Source organism: Bombus fervidus, chromosome 9 (assembly GCF_041682495.2).
Source record: "Bombus fervidus isolate BK054 chromosome 9, iyBomFerv1, whole genome shotgun sequence".
Classification (NCBI taxonomy): Eukaryota; Metazoa; Arthropoda; class Insecta; order Hymenoptera; family Apidae; genus Bombus; species Bombus fervidus.
Window position 1 is genome coordinate 14,017,305 of NC_091525.1, and position 14,448 is coordinate 14,031,752.

At 43.6% G+C, this 14,448-nt stretch overlaps 1 protein-coding gene across 5 annotated transcripts in view; it reads left to right on the plus strand.

Annotated features, from left to right (window-relative positions):
• Cad89d (cadherin 89D) overlaps nucleotides 1-14,448 on the plus strand; it is a 36,361-nt gene extending 21,913 nt beyond the window's left edge. For 2 of the 5 annotated variants that reach the window (XM_072010063.1, XM_072010064.1), the window contains 17 exons: nucleotides 806-1,769; nucleotides 2,213-2,371; nucleotides 3,001-3,178; nucleotides 3,951-4,212; nucleotides 5,553-5,856; nucleotides 6,275-7,652; nucleotides 7,802-8,141; nucleotides 8,656-8,868; nucleotides 9,035-9,123; nucleotides 9,584-9,667; nucleotides 9,750-9,818; nucleotides 10,077-10,280; nucleotides 10,752-10,955; nucleotides 12,247-12,301; nucleotides 12,387-12,607; nucleotides 13,735-14,099; nucleotides 14,326-14,448. In XM_072010063.1, the coding sequence (XP_071866164.1) occupies nucleotides 806-1,769; nucleotides 2,213-2,371; nucleotides 3,001-3,178; nucleotides 3,951-4,212; nucleotides 5,553-5,856; nucleotides 6,275-7,652; nucleotides 7,802-8,141; nucleotides 8,656-8,868; nucleotides 9,035-9,123; nucleotides 9,584-9,667; nucleotides 9,750-9,818; nucleotides 10,077-10,280; nucleotides 10,752-10,955; nucleotides 12,247-12,301; nucleotides 12,387-12,607; nucleotides 13,735-14,099; nucleotides 14,326-14,357 (5,121 nt within the window). In that variant the 3' untranslated portion in view covers nucleotides 14,358-14,448. The remainder of the gene's footprint in view (nucleotides 1-805; nucleotides 1,770-2,212; nucleotides 2,372-3,000; nucleotides 3,179-3,950; nucleotides 4,213-5,552; nucleotides 5,857-6,274; nucleotides 7,653-7,801; nucleotides 8,142-8,655; nucleotides 8,869-9,034; nucleotides 9,124-9,583; nucleotides 9,668-9,749; nucleotides 9,819-10,076; nucleotides 10,281-10,751; nucleotides 10,956-12,246; nucleotides 12,302-12,386; nucleotides 12,608-13,734; nucleotides 14,100-14,325) is intronic. The other 3 variants (XM_072010065.1, XM_072010066.1, XM_072010067.1) reach the window with 3 other exon arrangements.

A 14,448-nucleotide genomic window follows, 5' to 3' on the forward strand; every position in this document is an offset into this window, starting at 1 on the left:
TAAAAATCAATTCCTTCGCCAGCAGACAGCGTACAACGGATGCGATTGCGATGGCAATTCGTTCGGAAAACCTTTGTTTAGAAATATCGTCGGCTATCGATATGGCGGGTGTTTAACGACGCTGTTCGTCGCGACGAATGGACCCGTTTATCGTTTGTGTTACACGCGACGCTCGTAATCTAGGCTGTGCCACATTGCGGGAATGTCAGAGGTTAACAGTTTTCTGCACGGGGAACCTTGAGGTATAAATTTCGTTGCGAAGGGAAACACGATCGTGCGGCAACGTACGCCGCGATATTTATCGCGACTCGTTCGACTTTCGAGCGATGCACGTTGCTGCGAGTCGTTTGCCGAGATTTATTCGGCGCGATTTCAACTCTCAAGCTCGATGACGTAGAGTATCGGACTCGCGAAAGCGCGCTCGATCGGTACATTAACTTTCCTTCCCGATTTATGCATATATATTACATCGACGCGTTTCGAGTTAGTTGGTCAAACTCATCTCTATATTACGTAGCTTCTCGGAAGTTTCTAATAATAATTCTCTACGCGTATGATCGATGCACGTACGACGATCGGTATACGAAGAAGCTGGTATACAAGTGGCTAAAGGTTAATCGCGGGCTGAGAAGGTTTATACAATAAGCTATCGAGCTTACTTCCGAGAGATTTTAACGCGAATATTTGGAAGGGCCACCAAGTCACATACAGCCTGTCTTGATATTTTTCTGCGAAACGATGAATTTGCTAAATAATTGTTTTACGCGCAAAGCTTTTCACTCTTCAATAGTCTATATATTTGTAGGAATACCCGATCTTCAAACAGATCAACTTCTCCACACCGATACAAGCTACCGACTGCGACAGGAACATAAACATGTCCGTGCGGTATGACATAATATCTGGCAACGAACGCGGTTTCTTTCACTTGGACCCAAAGAACGCTACCCTGTTCCTCAAACGTCCGATCGATCTGGACGCCGAACGGAATCTACCATCCAACACTTTCATTCTACAAATTCATGCTTCCCAAGTGGACAACCCCCTGAAGACTGCGGGTGCTCGCGTCGAGGTGGAAGTTCTAGACCTAAACGACAATCTTCCCGAATTCGAGGTGGACCTGTATAATATCAGCATCGTAGAGAATCTGCCGAATGGCTTCAGTGTGTTGCAAGTGATCGCGCGTGACAAGGACCAAGACGAGAATGGACAGTTCGATTACGAACTTCGAGATCCGTCCGGTGCCTTCTCAGTCGACGCTAAATCCGGCTGGTTAACGGTGAAGGACCAGTCGGTTCTCGATCGAGAGAAGCGCGATCATCTGCGAATGAAGGTGGTGGCGATCGAGAGAAAACCTAGCGTGGTTTTACGCAACGGGTCGCGGAAAACGGATGGTTCTTCGGTGGACGTCGAGGTGACATTGCTCGACGCCAATGACAACAATCCGATCTTCGTGCCTGGCAATCTCTACGAGTTGGTTGCTAAAACGGACTATAAAGTGGGCACGGTGCTTGGCCAGGTGTACGCGGTCGACGACGACCTGGGACCCAATGGCATGGTAAGATACAGGTTGCAGAAACCGGGCAACTCGACGACTCGCACGCCACCGTTCATGGTGGATGAAATCACCGGTATGATTACGGTCGCCGAGAGTCCGATCCTCGAGGGAAGACACGCGATCTTCGTCGAGGCGGCGGATCAACCGGCGAATCCGAGCGAGAGGAGATTCTCCCTGGCTGTGGTTACCGTGGATGTTTTCAGATCGAACGGTGAGTTTTATTTGTTCGTAACGTGTAGCGAACTTGGGGAGTATCGACTAATCGAAACGAGACTAGGAGCTATACGAAATTATTAATCAAAGTCTTACCGTATTTCCTTAAACGAACGCTCCTAATCGAGCAAATTAAACTGATTAAACTGATTATTTTAGATCTTTTACTTTTTATTACGAATATTTCAAGAAACGCGCTTCGTCGATCGTAGAAAAGCGTAGAAAATCATACTTTTACCACGCGTGACAAAGGAAATCATGAAGTATTTTCGCGCCGGCCGTTCCACGCTATGCTTCCAAGGTTTTAGGAAACTTTTATCGCGGCCGAAACGATTGGCGCCGATTTCCAGCGCGAACACGCGTCCCTTCGATCGTTGCACGTTTTCAGCGCGATTTGCCAAAAAATACAAAGTCCTCTTACGCGATTCTTCTTCGTCTTAGGGCCGGAATCGCTCGAGCCGGACTTCGTAGGGGCTCCTTATGAATTTTGGGTCGGTGCCAATGTGGCAGTCGGTACTAGCGTCGGTCAGATACGTTTGAACGACGCCGTAAAGACCAACGACCTGATCTACGATCTTCTACACAGCTACGAGGAGGGTGGTACGTATTTCAAAGAAATTAATTAATCAACAGGTGCGTTATTCGACGGTCCTCTCGCATTTTATATTTGTAAAATTAGATTTTCATTCTTGTTCTTATCCTTCCTTTTACTCTGTTAAACGGATATATTTTTTGGCTTTTAAACTGTTAAAATTAAGCGACAAGAAATAATTGAATTTCGATATTATTTATATGGAACGTTTTTTCAGTTCGCATCCGAAAAAGATCTTCTTCCCATTACGATATAATCCTTTCAACAAAAATAATGAAATATCAGTAGGAATATCGATACATCGATTCAACCAAAAATACATTACTAACCACTTAGCCACCGCTCTGTATCCATTAATTCTCCGCTTTTGCATTCGACATCAACCAGCACTTAATAGTCCATCTCGAATCAATACCTTCCCCCAAATATTTCCAATATACCGAGAGTATCTGCAAACTTCCTTCTAGAATATCCAGAGAAGATATAAAATTCGCGTTACGAAGAGTTAAAGTCGATGACTTTAATCTCGCGTACGCCTAACGATCCAATAAGCTTCGCCTAACACGAAACGAAAGAGGACTGTTGTTCCTCTCAGCCTAATACGCGACACATAACGCATACATTCATGGAATTTTAGTCCCGTTTGCCGTGGAGGAGCGTTCCGGAACGATCACCGTGGTCGAGGAGATCGAACGATTCGATAGATTGACCTACGACTTCGAAGCGATCGTGACAGACGAAAGAGATCTCATGTTGATTACTAACGTGTCCATCCACGTGGTAGACCCTAACGACGAACGAGGCATCTTTACGAAGTAAGTAAAATTCTTCTGCTATATGCGGACGACGTTTTAACGAGCCTCGAACGAAATGTAGGCTGGAATTTGGTTTTGTTTCCACGTAACGAGGAGGAACGGAGATTCGCGGATATACGTACAAACTTGCGTTCGTTATTCGTAACTTATTGGCGGACAGATTTTTAGAAGCGAGCAATTGGTACGGTAAAGTATCGGAAGCGAAGATTCGCAGTAGAAATATGAAACGTAATTCCGATACTTGAACGCCGTGGATTTAGAAAAATAAATTAGATTTATTTATCTTTTAACTCCAGTTTTGTCCATATTCACGACCAGATATCTATCTCGCGCTAGTCCTACGATTTAAATTGAATCGTTCAAATTTTTTGGAAAATTTTACGCTATGTTTTGGATACTAGAACTTACCTTACGAAACGAAAGAATTTTTCATTTTAAACGTTCCTGTCCTCGCCAGGAACAGCGGCAAACCATCGATATTCCAACTCTGCCGTTTCGCAACATTTGCCTTTACAAAAATTCCAAAATAAAGTTAAAATCACTATCACCCTAAGGAATCTAAATTTTCTATGTTTTAATCGTTAAAAGAAATTCCCAAGTATTTATACGTATGGGGATGATGCACCCCTTTAAAAATCATCAGCGAATTTCATCGGATAGACGAAAAATCTTTCGATTTTACTCGTTCCATTTGCAAGTTTAAAAGGGCAAAAGTCGTTGGCTCCGTGGATTTTTGTTTGCTTGTCGAAAAGTCGTCGACCGTTGATTGCAGGGGAACGACCACCGCTCCTTTGGTGTTCCACGCGAAGGAGAACGTAGCTGGTGCGTACATCGGGCAAGTGCTTCCCCAGAATGGGACCGGCGCGGCCACTGCTGGCACTCGGTTCTTTATCGTCAATCAGCAGGATGTACCCGACATCTCGATCACGGAGGATGGCGCCCTGTACGCGCCCAAGGGTCTCGATCGCGAGACGAGGCAGAATTACAGCATCACCGTGATTGCAGAGAGTCCACGCGGCGTCGGTGTCTTTCAAGTAAGTTCGCTCTTAGTAATTAATTTTACGTTCCAAGTTCCTTGGATGTTTAATATGGTGTAGAAGGGAGATTGTATGGCGGTGGCGCGTGGTTGTCGGCAAGTGGCACTTAGCGAGATTTCTCGAGGATAGAGAATGTGAAAGGGAAGAAAGTGTCTTTGGTAGTTTAGTTAGAAATGTTTGCGTAGGATGATTGGTTTGGCTGAACGTTTCAATAGGGTTAGCGAGTGTTTTTGGTGTTTTAGCGAGAGATTTTTGGCAACAAGACATTCTTTACAGTTACGATAGTAACATGGTAATTTTTATAGAGTTTAATCTCAAACAAACATAGGATATTATAGATTTTTATGGATTCGTGGGAAATTGAAACGCGCGAACAGCGCATAGAATGTATAACGTCAAAAAATATTTGAAACGTCAAAAGTAAAATACGTATTACGATATTTAGGAGATATTTAGGATGAAAGAAGGAATTTGCAGCGGTTTATCTTTACCTAGTTCCATACCTGGCGAGGCTATAAAATCGATTCTCGTTTACTCTCCGGCAGGTGCTCAGAATGTCACCCTCGAACCGTAATATGTTTGCGGATTCAACTTTTGGAATATTCGCTCGCGCAAGTTAATACAAGTTCCAAGGACGTGGAGATGATGTTCAACAATTTTTAATTTAAAAATTCGAACGAAGGTCGCGTTTATGCGCTTGGTTCAAGGATCATTTTGTTGCAGATATATTTGGTGTTTCGTTTCATACACCATCGAGGACCTTCCAAATATTTAACCCAACGGGAGACAAATAAAATTTAAGCACTTATTTGCGCGACCTCTTTTATGTTTAGTACGAATATTAACATTTATTCGGTTAGCGCGACGCATGCTGTACGAGTATTTAAATTCAAAGTACTACTTGCTTCGCTATTGTTCCGTGTTTCTGACACATAAATTAAAATCGCTTCCAAGGATAACGTTTATAACGCCTGTTTGTCGAACATATAAATTACGGTTTGTACATTTTCAGCAAGAACTCCGTAAATGCGGAGTTTCTAATTTCGCTGATGCGAAATCATAGGAAATATCAAATACGGCTGAGACAGAATTACTTGCAGTTTCCGATTAATCTTGATAAATCGATTCGATCGTATTCTTAGATTATTTAACATTCGCGAGTAAGATAGCAGCAGCAAGGCTATTAACAATGTGTTATTAATCGCTTTATGACTTTTACAAGCGAACTTTGTGCGAATCAGTGGAACTTTATAACTCTTTGAAAAATATAAGAAGAAGAATATCTTTCGAAGAAATTTGTCGTATGGAAATGTTTAACATAGCGAATTTTACTGCAGGTCAGCGTGATCGTTCTCGACGAGAACGATCATGCGCCAGAATTCACAATGCCACTGTACGAGGGTCGAATTCTGGAGAACAGTCCGGCCGGAACAAAAGTGAACTTATCGATACCTATCGCGGCTACCGACAAAGACGAAGGCGTCAATCGGAACTTTGTCTTTAGTCTTCACGGCGAGGGAAGCGAACTGTTTAGAATTCATCCAACTACGGGTTTAGTGTACTTCGAAGGAATCGATGACCGCACGCTAGACAGGGAAGTGAAAGCAAACTATAGTTTCACGATCGTTGCTAAAGACAGTGGTAAGTTTTCTTTTCTACCAATAGCCAACGCAGAACTTTGAGCTTAGGAAAATTCAAAGAGATACTCGAACGTTACAGCTTTTAAGATTGTGAGTCGTAGAAATCGAATAAAAGTTTTAGAAACTCCTTCTAAGAACGAGTATGATATTTCGTTAAAGTTTTAGACTAAAATTGGCGAACCGTGTTCAACAGAAATTTACATTCGATCCTAAAATCTCCGCAATCGAAGACGTCGGTATCGTCGGTCGTCAAAATTCGCAAAAAGTAAAAGAACTTTCACTCGCAAACATTTTTCAAACTTTATCTAGACTACGTAATTAACAAACGAAAAGAATAGCAAACTTCTTTGAAAAAACTTCTTTCATGCAAAAATAATACTTATCAAAGATTCGTATTCCTATTCACTTGATTTTTGCAGGCGGTCTAACATCCGAAGCGCGGCTGAAGATAATAGTAACCGACGTGAACGACAATCCTCCGAGTTTCATCCGAATGATCGTGCTCCCCGATCAAGGTGTTCGCGTGTCGAACGAACCCGATACCGAGGCATCGTTCGAGGGGAACGACGTGCTCGATACGAGCGAGCTTGGTGCCGGAAATCAGCCACCGAACAGCCGTCGTTCGCCTCTTCTTCTCGTGCCAGAGAACGCGACCATCGGCGCGCCGATAATACGCCTGCTCGCGGAGGACAAGGACGAGGGAACAAACGCCGCGATAACGTACAGCCTGGGGAACGAGACGACTTCCGGAGACGATGTAAAGTCACGACGATTCGACACCACCAACCGTAGATACTTTCATTTGGATCCAAGGTCGGCCGAAATATCAGTAGCCAGAGGACTTCCAGCTGAGAAGAGCATTCGGTTGTTCGTTCTAGCCAAAGATTCTGGACGACTGTCTGACAATATCACCGTAAGGATCCACGTGGTAGACGTGAACGATCACGCGCCGATCTTTGACAAGTCTTGGTACACTTTCGACGTGCCGGAAGGAAGTTACGCTGGCTACGATTTGGGCACTGTTCGAGCCATTGATGCAGACTTTGGAGTCAACGCAAACGTCAGTTACGAAGCTGTCTCCGGTAATGAGAGCCTGGAGGATCCTGCGAACGTGTCTAGGATCTTTAACGTAGCTCCTTACGAGGGAATAATTAGAGTGACTGGAGTTTTGGACAGGGAGACTGCAGCTACTCATCGTCTCGTGGTCATGGCTCGTGACAATGGCTCTCCAAGATTAAGTTCTACCGTGGAGGTAGAAGTGAACGTGTTGGATGTCAATGACAATCCACCTATGTTCTACAATTATCACGAAATCGAGAAGAGTGAGAATGGAGATCTCGTACCGGTTTACCACGCATCGATCTTTGAAAACAGTCCCATTGGCAGTCAAGTGATCAAGGTATACGCTAATGATTCGGACTTTGCTGGAAATGGAAATGGGTTGATCCTGTTCGACTTGAGTCATCAAGGACAGCCTGAGAAGCAGTACTTTGCTATCGATAGCAAAGAAGGTGTCATCACGACGATTGCTAATCTGGATTACGAGACTCGAAAGAGTCACAGATTACTGGTCACTGCCAGTGACTTAGGGTCTCCGGTCAGTCTGACATCCACCGCAGTCGTGATCGTTACCGTGTTGAACGTGGACGACGACGAGGAAGATGCGGAGAACGAGGTGCAGAAAACACCCTCTTTTAGACATCGGTATTACGAAGTGGAAATCGAGGAGAACGTTCCGGTGCCGATTTTGGTCGCGCAATTGGATCTAGCCGATGGTCAGCAAAACGAACACACAAGGTATGCTAGTAGAATACAAGAGCGTATTTTTAAGCGTCAGTTACCCGCGAAGCGAATAAGGCAAGGCTACCTTCCAGCGAGAAGGCTGTAAGAAACAGACCCCTATGTACCCTAAAGCTTCAAAAGCCGATTATTAAAATTTCCAACAGATACAGCATCGTCGCGGACGACACGAAGGCGCGAGAACACTTCTCGATCGACCCAAAGAACGGCTCGTTGTACCTGATGACAGACGTGGACAGAGAGGTGAACGATCGATACGAGGCGAAGGTCAGGGTCGACAGGGTGAAGATAGGTCGCGGGATGCCCGTGATGATTTACCCGGTTGTTGGCGAAAGATTGAATGGTCTAGCACCTAACGAGGCCAGGGTCGTTGTCAGGGTGAAGGATGTTAACGACAATGCGCCCAGATTCAAATCAAAGGGTCGACCCATCCTCGCCGCGATACCTACCACTGCCCATTATGGGTATGAGGTTGTCAAAGTGGAGGTACGTCTACACGCGTGTTGTGTCCCATTGTGTGTGGTTCCGCTGTGAGCCTCCGTCGCTTTTGACTTCATCTCGCTTCTCCTCTCTCTCTACTTTGCTTTTCATACACGTCGCGGAAGGCGCGGCTTTCTTGTCCTTTAGCGTGTCACGCTTTCTTTTGTTCCCCGGTCGTTTCGTTAATTTTTCTCTTCTTATTTATACTTCTTTTGAAAGATCATTTTGCGAGACATCGAACGCAGAAGAGAATCTCGGTGATAAGAAAGTTCCCGGATTTAGATAGTGCGTTTGACAATGTCGATATACATCTTTTTTCCAACGATCGACGACAATCCGATGTTCCAAATTAACTCGACCACATATGTCCGATCCTTCTTGCGATGCTTTACAAAATAATATCATTTTCGGAACGACAGTGTCCTTCTATTCCTCCCTCCGTAAGCTCTCGCGCCATCAGGAACATTCGAATAACAGATGCATAAGAAAAGTCGAATAAACCGATTAATCACTCGGCCAGGCAGAAGACCCGGACGAGGGAGCAAACGCCGAGATCCGGTATCAAATTCTCGGACGGGAGGACGCGCCACGATTTGCCATTGACCCACTGAGCGGTCAAGTACGATCCGTGGCGAGCTTTGGCCGTGACACTGGACGCGTTTTCGGCTTCGACGTGAAGGCCACCGACAGAAGGGGCGCCGAAAATGGTCGCAGCAGTATCGCCAATGTCTTTGTAAGTCTTGTTCTCTCTCTCGTGCTTTGGTATCGCGTTCCATCCGACTCTCTTAATTATCCGTCGTTGGAATTCGAGGTACAGCAAAAGTTAATTTCCCTGTCTCGAATTGTTCGAGAGTCGTCTGTCTGCTGTCGCGTTATCTAACCGTATGGTTTGCTCCAAGGTGTACGTGTTGGATGATCAGAAACAAGTCGTGATGGTTGTTGGTCGGAGACCCATTGATATCGAGCCGCAATTGGAGAACATCACCGCGTAAGTATTTAAGCATATATTTACTGTAAAAGAGTCGAAGCGTTTGTTATCGAATAACGATTTTCCTGTGATTTATCGTGTTCCCAAAAACGAGGGTGTCCCGAGAAGAATAGGAGGAATGACTGTTGCTGCAGTAACGATTGCTTAAATTCTAATAAATCAGGATACCGATTGTAATCGATAACGAAACACGCAGTAATCGTACTCCAGGAATTTGATAAAGAAACTCGGAGAAAAGGAACAGATTTAAGGAGAGCAACCGTCTTTGTCGATAGATTTACCTTACGCTCAAGAAACTGAATAGCGAAAAGTTAGTGTCGGTAGAGATCGCTAAAATTTAAGCGAGACGATTATATCGGAATTTAAGCGAGCGTTACACCGATCGTATTTGTAAATTTTTCATACAAAGTATGTTTCTTCGATACCGATACAATGTTAAGCTATCTTTAATTTAATCTAGAATACTACAAAATGTGACTGGTTTGGACGTTCGAGTGAGGAAGCTAGAACCACACATCGAAAGAAATCTGATCGATACTACGTCGTAAGCGATTCGAACACTATTCAATTTTAAAATTAAACGTGAAACTTCGCCCTATGTACTAATCTATATTTTTTATTTGTAGCACCGATGTCTACCTTTATGCGATCGATCCTCATTTAAACGTCATGATAGATATGGATACACTGCACGAGTAAGTAAATCTTAAATTTTAACGAATCGTTTTACCATAGACAAAACCAAAATCATAGTAACAAAAATAATTACCAAACAAAATCACATCGTGTTTTACCGCTACGATAACGTAAAGATATCTAAAGAAGTATATAGATTCGTAAACGAATAATGGAAATACGCGAGATGCGCGCGAAAGCGCGATTTCCAAGGGAAATGTCAAGCGGTGATTTTGTTGTTAATTAATTACATGCCGCGCACGGACATGTTCTTTCAGCGTGTTCAACACAAAGAAAACGGAGATCAAGCGCGAGTTGGACGAGTACGACGTCCTGGACATTGCCGGAAGCTCTCCGCGTCGGGGTAATCATCGTTACCTACTATCTACCCTGGAAGTGGGTGCGGTAGTGCTTGGCTGTGTCGTCTTTGTCGGTGCCCTCGTTACTGCACTCTGCGTTACATGCGTTCGCAGAAATAAACGGTACGACGTACAAAATTTAACTCTGGTTTAAGCGTTAAAGTATATTTCGTAAAAATGGCATAGTTTTAAAAGGTGATTTAGCACGGCGATACACAGGACAGAAATGGGAACTGTATGCAAAAGAGACAGGGGCGGTGAATTATTGACACGCGTACGATAACGTTTCGATACTTTTAACGTGAAACGATATATTATTTATTACCGTCGAGACAAGCTAGAGCGGAGTATTCAAATTTAAGAGAAATATTACTCATTTTTTAAACGGATCCATTTTACAAATCTGTATCAGTCTTGCCAGAAGTATCTGTGTGTCATTTTTATAAATTTGATAGTTTGAGCGTTAATTCTCACGCCGAATTTCCTAGAAAAACGTGTTTATCGATCTTAACTTGCGACATCCGCTACCCGTATACCGGGCAATCGAGTGGCAGTCAATCCTGGAAACGTAGTTATCCGAAATTCATTGGTTAGTCGCAGACGTCGAGAGAAAGCGATGTTCTCGACCACCAGTCCGATTGGATTCGCTTTGGCAGATCCGGCAGCCACGCTACAGAAGCCGCCTTTGTTCCCGACCTTCGTCGATGGCCTTCATTACGACCCTGAACCGTTCTGCACCGACATGCCGAGGCGACAGAGCATCTGTGAGCACGGAGCCAATTGTGCCCGCTTCCACGCGTAAGTCTATTAATCGACGTAAACCGTTTCTCGTCGCGAGAGATTCCGCGATACTTTATCGCCAACCGTATTAAATCGTTTGAGCGCGGCTGAGCAGAATCGCGTCGCGTTTCTGGACGACTCGTCCAGACCTTGCGATCCTTCGTCGAAGCTGGACACGCCATGCTGCCTCGTATTTCACGCCCGCGAGCTTTTTACTCTCAATTTATGTTAGTGCATCCTCGTTGTGCGTTGTATCGAATTGAAAAATTGAATCGAGGAGACAGGTAGAAAAAATAGCAACAAGAGGAATGCAAAATCATCGATCGTATTCTACGTCGTATCGAAGATTACAGAAACATTAAGCGCGCATTGTTTTGATTTTTTAAATAGAAACTGGATGGAAAAGGGTACAACGAAAGAATCGTTGACACGAATAAGTGTGAAATTTGATGCAGAAAGCGCAAAAAAATAAGCGTAGTGTTGACTTTATGCGACAGTAGTCGTAGTATGTAGTATAGCCCGTTTATGGTCAGACCGCTTCTGATCGCTCGGTTAACTACAAGCGTGCTATAAACGTATGTCCGTATCGATCGATACCGCGCAATGAAGGATGTTATAGTTGCTACATTAGTTACTAAATTATTGAAAAGAAAATAATATTAGCTTTTAACGTATATTTCATTTTAAACTATAAACGTGGCGCTCAAGCGATTTAAATATGCAATCAAAGTATCATATAGTGCTGCCTGCCGTATTTACCGATCAAATTCTTTGTAGCGTGTTTTATAAAGATATGAAATTTGTGCATTAAACGCATAAGCAGTTTTTATAAAACGTAGAGAGCAAAAGATAAGTCTCCGAAGTAATTTCAATTCCATGTTTACGCAACTAAACGAATAAAACGTATAAAACGAAACAAAAAAAAAAAGAAGGAAAAAAGGAAAAGATCAAAAAGTTCCATTTGATACGCGTATCGAGATATCAAAATCTCTCTAGGAAATCTATCTAACAAAATCCTTTCTACGCGACAGGATCAAAATTCAACAAGCACAAACAAATACCGCAACACGTTTCGATCACGACACGCTGTCCCCAGTACTCGCAATTATCTTTCAAACCTTACCAACTAACCCGAAACCCGCCCTATCGTTCGCAACTAACAAACGATCCAATCGGAAGAACCATGATCCCAAATTAAACACCAAAACCAATCAGCGATTTCCTCGCAACGCCGTTTTCAATCAAGTAGCGAGAACCACAGGCTCGATCCTTAACCTCGCATCCATTTGAACGTGGCCTGAAATTTCAGTGAACGCGAACAACACACGGCTCGCCGTGGAATCGAACAAAGCCGCGACAGAAAGGTATGCATTTATTATGAAAACGAAATTCCAGCTTGAAAAGCTGGTTGGCAAGGTTGGTCAGCGAATATAGGGAATACTGTATCAGGGAATTCCCATATGTTTCGCGATGTCGATGCTAGAGAGGCAAGGGGGTGGTTGCAGGATGGGCGGTTGTAGTAAGCACGCCGGAAGGACGACAGGGACCCCGAAAGGACTCGAGGCATCCGCGACGTCCTTGCATTCCAGCGGTCAGGATTCTGGGATCGTGGCGCGCGCCTCCTGCCACTGCAGTCACTCGTCCAGCCCCTCCAGCGGCGAGAGCAGCAAGTAAGTCGAATTACTTACGGAGCTATTCGTGCTATCTAAATCGAAAAGAGGGTTCGAACGGATCGATCCAACCGTTTGGTCGCTATTCTTATCGAGACGAAATAAACGATTACCGGAGGTGGGCTGCTGCGCAAAATTTTCGACGAGACGAGAGGCCCGTTTACCGTTACTTTCGATTTCGTGGTGTAGTAGGTACAGGTATTTCGAGCTACAGGCTAATCTTTTATCCGCGATATCTGTTCTTTTCGATTTTTGCGAAGTTCTCGCGACTAAAAGGACTTGTACGCAAACGGTTAAAATTTGTAAAAGTTGCACGATATTTCGAGTTCGAAACTCTTGTTACGCGAACAGATCTAAATTAAGATGATCAAAAATTGATTTTAACAGGCATTCTGTGTTCGTTCTTTATTTAGGTTTAGGCGATTCATATCGTACATTTGCCTAGGCGAATGTAAATAATTTCATCGTTCAATGTATCTTACTAATTTCATCGATCATCCTAGTATTCTAAAACTGATTTTGCAAATTTTTATCCTGCTATTAGAAAAGAAGAAATTCAAATCCCTTTGCACTTATAATTTTCTCCTTACGCTTGTAATCTTGTGAAGCTACTGTTAAATGTAACAGTTAATTCCATGTGTATAACATATTAATATCGCAGTTCTAATAATTCTAACAGCGTGTAGGATCGTTTCTTTTATGTTCAGTCTATTATTTATCCATCAAATCTGCTCAGCTTTATAAAACCTCTTAAAGCCAACTAGGAACGAAACGGTTAACCTGATGCAGCGATCCTTGTCGATCCCACGATTCTCGCTTCTAAAATCCTGTTCATATAAATTCTAACATCCCATCAAACATACACCCACACACACCATTTCATCTTCTACGGATAAATTCAATAATACGTTGTAAGTACTAATACGTAATAAGTATCGTAAGATCAGCTTTCTATTATTTTTTCGTGGTGGTTTCAATTTCATGCTTGATCGGTTAATAAAACGCGAAGGAAGAAAATAACAACGTAGATCGTTTGTGATCTGAGCGCTTAGAGAAACAAAGAAACGCAACCTCGGTACTTTAATTTATTTTTTCCACTTGCATTCCCGGATATTTCCTCTTCGCAGCGGGTACGAGGACTCTCTGAAATCTCTGCAGCGTCGCGAAAGGGGCAACGACATGTCCCGTAGTAATCACGAGATCTCGAACGCGATTGGAAGACGTGGGAATCAAGCCACCTCGAAGAGACGGCAACGGTTCAACTCGTTCTCGAACGGCGAATCCGTTTACTCGCAGGAGATGACGTTGCAAAGGGAGCAGCGTTGCTGCGTCGGTACGGAGAAGAGGCGAAAGAACGACGGGACGACTCGCGAACATCGGCGTGCGCATTCCGAGGCGGAAAACAATATCACCGAGACGGTGATACACGAACATCCCGGAACCGAGATCTCGCTGTCCAGCTCTTTGCAAAATACGTCCACCCTTCACGGTGGTAAGTTCCTTTCGATGACTTTCAACAGACCTATCTCCTCTTTTGAAATTTTGGAACTTTGGAAAGTGGATAATTTAGAAATTATAGCGTTTTCTTCGTAAGTGTGACAATCTATAACGCCGTTCTATAAGAGTTCTATATTACATAGGCTACCTCGTAAATTATCGATTCTATACGATAAAAGAGGATAAAATAAAATTTTAAAATTCGTCACGTTTTTCCACAGGCCTGTCAAGATCTACCCACATGTTGTATTAACGACAAACGAGACTTAACGAAGGGAGGACTTCCAACGAGGAGCAAGATTATAGCCTTCCTGGCCATGAGTTTTTCTTACTGTCCATACCGT